The 6000-nt window shown below is 37.3% G+C and overlaps 1 protein-coding gene across 2 annotated transcripts; it reads left to right on the top strand.

Moving 5' to 3' along the window:
• Positions 1-881: 881 nt before the first annotated feature.
• Positions 882-5148, top strand: LOC109096145 (high-affinity lysophosphatidic acid receptor-like). Of its 2 annotated transcripts, XM_042763388.1 has the most exons (3): positions 882-1200; positions 2298-2449; positions 3508-5148. In XM_042763388.1, exon 3 carries the CDS (start codon positions 3629-3631, stop codon positions 4754-4756), a length of 1128 nt encoding a protein of 375 aa, XP_042619322.1. In that variant the 5' UTR covers positions 882-1200; positions 2298-2449; positions 3508-3628; the 3' UTR covers positions 4757-5148. The 2 variants fall into 2 exon arrangements, with proteins under 2 accessions (XP_042619322.1, XP_018965359.2); XM_019109814.2 differs by lacking the exon at positions 2298-2449.
• The last annotated feature ends 852 nt before the right edge of the window (positions 5149-6000 follow it).

Raw genomic sequence — 6000 nt, 5'->3', positions numbered from 1 at the left:
GTGTTTTTGTGTCAGTGGCATCTACATTTCACAACCTTTCCATAAAAATCACCACACGCTGCTTGTTTGCATGATTTGTGCAGGTTTGACTATGTAAGAATACCAAATATTTTAAACTGTCCTTGTGAATATTGTTAAATATAAGTAAAAAAAAAAAAGTGAAAGGCAGCAGTGACATAGGAGAGCATTTGTGCTGATTTGACATTCTCATAAATCAACAAGTTTTTATTATTTCTTGCACATCTAATATCAACAGGTTTGTGTGTGAATTGGATAAAGTACATACCCTCATTTTAGAAATTATATCATTGTGAAATCATTGTGTCATTCATTCATTAATATACACACACACACACACATCACACAGACACACACACCCTACCACTTTTTTGAAAAAAGTCTTACGAAAAAGTAAAAGTCATTACAAAAAATACAGTACAACAGTAATACTGTGAACATTTTGTACAATTTTAAATAACTGATTTTAATTGTAATATATTTTTATAATTTCAATTTATTCCTGCGTTGACAAAGCTGAATTTTCAGCTTTTTACTCCAGTCTTCAGTGTCCCATGATCCTTCAGAAATTATTCTAACATGCAGATTTGCTGCTCAAGAACAATTTCTTATTATTGTCAATACTCAACAATATATACTGAATAATAATAATAATATTTAAAATATATTTGTTAAAAGAAATTGTAAATAAAAGTTCCAATTCGAATCAATAAAGGGTTTTATGCCACAGGAGAACATTTCTGCAGCTCATTTCTAGTACTTTAAAGAACACAGAAACCAATACACTGAACATGCAATGAACTTAGATCTCCAATTCGTCATACAGAATAAGCAAACTCAAAAACCCTGCGCAGCCAAAGCATTCTTGACAGCCAGTGCCGTGCTTAGCTTTATATTTAAGAGTGTAGGCTACGTCAGTGACCTCCTGATGCATTTTGTCATCCGTGTACCTCCGAAACCCTCAAGAATGAAGCTCGTACTACAGGCGTGATTGATCGCCGTTGTCACACCTCCAGAGCTCCACACACTCCGACAGATGGGTTTCATGTAGCAAGAAGTCGCTTCAGTGTGGAAACAATAGCGATTCTTACAACGGCAGCCGCTCCAGCATCTCGTCCTTCACCTGTTTTGGATTTTTACGGCTCACGGCCCAACAACTACACAGACTTCAGTGAATAAGAGGTAAAATCAGCGCACAATCAGGCTGTTTATCACATCACATCTGTCAAATGTTGCATCAGTTCTATCGTGTGATCAGTGCATACATTACAAGGGTGCGATACTAATATAACAATAATCATGCATACTGTATCACTCTTAGACATTTTCAAAACATTTAAATTCTAATATATTTGTTTCCTAATTACTATCGTGCGGTAGAAATTGCAGTTAAAACATTAAATTCTGAATGTTTTGGTGCAATTATTAAGATTGGCTTCAATCCAAACATAACTTCTAATTCTGAGCAAGCAGGGTTTTTTTTGGCTGAGAACAGATCCACACTGCAAAGACTGCGTCCTGCTTTTGTATTTAAATCACCTATGAATATCTTCCCTTGTTTTTTTATTTTTTATTTTTTATTTCGTGGCTTCTTTTTAAGATCACCAGTAGTTTAAATTGAAAGTTACACGTAATCGTTAATTGGCTCTGTAGTAGGAGCCGTAAAGATGAATTTTCTATGGGTCCCTAAAAATAGCACCAAATATGAACATGAAAGCATAGGCTATGTTCAGTAGTAAAACACCTTGGCTTACTTGTCATTACCATTCACATATGAACATTAGCGCCTAAATTAAATGGGTTAAAAATGCTAGACATATAGCATGTAACATTATATATTGTAACAAGATTGAAGAATTTTAATGGCAATAGCGTGCAATGAATGTAAACAACAAGGCCATCATCTATATTATGCAATTAAACAGGTTAAACAAAATAATAATAATAGGCTAATTATAATTATAATAATAATAAGTTCATATAGGCTATAGTCATATACATGATTATATTGCTGATATTATAATGATTTATCTTATTAATCTTACGATTACTTTTTAAATAGATTGACACCAACATTTATAAAGATGAATGAGAAAAATCCCAATATCTGCCACCCTAATGTCCACCGTCCCTATGAATTTGATAAACGGAATGTAGAAGGAAAGATATTTCATTAACCATAAAAATCTGATTGGCTATCCCATGATCGCTACTTAAAATAAGGCTAGAAATATGCCCTAAAATTAGCATGTGTAACTGTCCTGCTGTGTGTTTTGCAGGTATTCTGGTCTTTTCTAGGACAATGGAGGTGTCAAAGGATGACATGCAGAGATGTGTGATGAATTCTTGGAATTTACATTCCCCTTTATATCTGCACTATCCTTAGCAAAGAACAGCCCAGTGTAACCATGGCAACAGCATCATCCTCTGAGTGAGCATCATTACCTCTTTCATCTGTAAACATGATGATTGTGGTTTGTATGTGCTCCCCATATTGCTCATATTGTGCTGCGCGCAGATTGCTCTACAGGTGTTTAAGGAAAAAGATGTAATTGTTACAAAAATGTTTTCACCATATCTATTTACTGATTATGCAATTGTCATGTGGTGTCAGAAAAATGTCACTCACTGAAATCCTGTCACAGACAGCACCTCTATGCTCTTAAAGGGATAGTTCACCCAAAAATGAAAATTCTGTCATTATTTACTCACCTTCAAATCATTTAAACCTGTATGATTTTCATTCTTTGGCAGAACACAAAAGATGTTTAGAAAAACCTTTCAAATCAATTCAAGTCGAATTTATTTGTGTAGCGCTTTTCTCAATTGTTTCAAAGCATCTTTAAAGACAATCACGATATTGATGTTTATAATATCGTCATATCATCATGCCCTAAAGTTGCATGAAGCAGATTAGAGCTAAGCGGTAATATAGTTAACATTTTGTGATTGCCATTAAGAACTGCTATATAGTATATATCGCACTACGGAAGGATACTTGATGTTTGCAGGCATATCCAACTTTTATATGGAGCTGGATGATAATATAATTGCATTTTGTGACTTTTTCCTTTAAAAAATGTGTTATGCTTACGAAGGCTGCATTTATTTGATCAGAAATACAGTAAAAACTGTAGTGTTGTGAAATATTATTACAATTTAAAATAACTGTTTTCTATCTGATTATATTTTAAAAAGCAATTTATCTAAAGTGTAAATTATTTGATTTATTCCTGTGTTAGCAAAGCTGATTTCAGCATCAGTACTCCAGTCTTCAGTGTCACATGATCCTTCAGAAATCATTTTAATATGCTGATTTGCAGCTCATATTTCTTATTATTATCAGTGTTGAAAACAGCTGTTTTGTTTAATATTTTTGTGGAAACTGTGATACATTTTTCCCCAGGATTCTTTAATGATTTGAACGGTAGTGTAAATGAATGTATGCATATTATTAATATACCACACACTTATGGTCTTCTGTTGCAGGTAATGATTTACAGGGTTTCAGTTTTGAGAGGAATTCAAATAATGGGATCTCACAGGACAATGGCAAAGATTTAGCTATGACTTTCCAGCCTTGGATAGATGATAACTGGTTATAACTGCCATGTTTAAATGTAATGGCAGCTCATTGGAGGGGTGTGGCCTTCTTGAACCAGAAGAAACTGAGATGCAAGAGTCTGATACTGCCCTTATGCCCACCACTCTCAGGGTGGCACTGGCTGCCATCATGATCTTCATGATCACCATTGGTTTTCTTGGCAATGCAATTGTGTGTCTGATAGTGTATCAGAAGCCAGCCATGCGTTCAGCGATTAATCTGCTCTTGGCCACACTGGCTTTTTCTGACATCATGCTGTCGCTACTATGCATGCCATTCACCGCCGTCACTCTCGCAACTACAGACTGGAGCTTTGGAGTGGGATTCTGCCGCATATCCATCATGCTGTACTGGCTGTTTGTTCTAGAAGGTGTGTCCATCCTTCTGATCATCAGCGTTGATCGGTTCCTCATTATAGTTCAGAGACAGGACAAGCTAACGCCCCATCGGGCGAAAATCCTTATTGCCTCGTCATGGGCTCTGTCGCTTTTCGTGTCTCTACCATCTTTCATCGGCTGGAGGACAGCTGGGATCGGGGCGCAAGTACCGCAATGCATTCTGGGATACAGTGAATCACTGGCAGACCGGAGTTACACGGTTCTGCTTGCGGTCGCTGTGTTTTTTGTGCCATTTGGTGTGATGTTGTATTGCTATCTGTGTATTCTCAACACAGTTCGACGCAATGCACTGCGCATCCACAATCACACCAGCGAAGGCAGCGTTGCTATCAGCCATGTCAGCAAGTTGGGTTTAACTGGTCTGCAGCGACCCCAAGTCAACGTGGACATGAGTTTCAAAACCAGGGCCTTCACCACCATCCTCATCCTGTTCATTGGCTTCTCCGTGTGTTGGCTGCCACATACTGTGGTGAGTCTGCTGGCGGTGTTCAGTAGACGCTTCTACCTCAGCCCTGCCTTTTACCCCATCAGCATCGGGGCACTGTGGTTGAGTTACCTCAAAGCAGTCTTCAACCCCGTGATATACTGCTGGAGAATACGAAAGTTTCGTGAAGCCTGCCTGGAGTTCATGCCCAAGACCTGTCATCTCTGTCCCAAGATTCCTGGGCGAAGTCGCAGGCGTATAAGACCCAGCAACATCTATGTGTGCAGCAGTGAGACCCAGTCTTCTGTCTAGGATTAGCACCAAAGTCTGTTTCAAACTGACCGAGAATGGAAGATGATGTTTAGATATGATGGGGACACTTATGAATTGAATACTTGACAAATAACTCCTCCAATCATAATCTGCAGTGATGAAGGAAACAGCATCTGCTGTCTGAAAATCATCAAAGCAATATTCATATATGTTCCTGAATGAGGTAATTTATTTATTTTTTTTTCTGTTGGAAAGATTTTACATGTTATGACATTTTGCAAAAACGAAAAATTGGCAAATAAAGTAACTAAACTGGTGATTTACTGGACATTTTTGACATAATTTATTATTTTTTTTAATATATTTTATGCATTTGGCAGACATTTTTAAAGGGGTCATATGACGTTGCTAAAAATAACATTATTTTGTGTATTTGGTGTAATGAAATGTGTTTATGTGATTTATTTGTTTTTAGGTTTAAGGATTCAAATTATTTTTTATTTAATGTAAATTATTGTTGCTCCTCTATGCCCCGCCATGCCATGTCCCAGTCAGAACACCGGCGTGACAAGACAAAAACAATAAAACCCATTATATACGAGGCATTTTGTTGCATCCAGTGGGGACATAGTTACTGATTATAATGACTTATACTGTCTTTTTATGCATTGCGTTGCATATCCCGCTGCATAAACATAAAACCATGTCTGCATCTGTGATCGGAGAAATGACAAACAAGCGCTACTCTACTCTGCTCTACTCTGCTCAAAACTCACGTATGAATCATCAGTTGCAAATCCTTTAAATATGAAAAAGTTCTTACAGGCTGTGAGTAAGAAGCGCCAGACTGTCCTTGCAAAGTTGGAATTGCCCCACTTTATAGAAACAGGCACCAGCATTGTAGGTTATTCTCCCAGGAAACAGTCCTTGTCCTCTTCAAAATGCGCTGCACACATCTGAATATTTGGGTTCAACTGATGTGACGTCACACACTCATAGGAACGCCCACCTGGCGGGCAAAACGAAGCTTTGCTCCACTGACCGCCAGTTATTTTTTTACGCAGATTGCATTAAGTAGTAATGTGGTAAAATGCAGATATTAAAAGGTGAAATTCAGTAAACACCTTATTGATGATGTATATTTTGTGCAGGCAAGCAGATGATGAAGCCAGAATTTATCAAATGTGCAAAGTTTAACGTTAAATGGTTTCCCATAGAAAAGCATTATAAGGAAAACACTGAACCATTAAGCGGATTGCGTTCATATTCCAACCTCATCTGCT

This window comes from Cyprinus carpio, chromosome A9 (genome assembly GCF_018340385.1).
Source record: "Cyprinus carpio isolate SPL01 chromosome A9, ASM1834038v1, whole genome shotgun sequence".
NCBI classification, from domain to species: Eukaryota; Metazoa; Chordata; class Actinopteri; order Cypriniformes; family Cyprinidae; genus Cyprinus; species Cyprinus carpio.
Note: the sequence above shows the minus strand (reverse complement) of the source record. Positions and strands in the feature narration are given on the sequence as shown.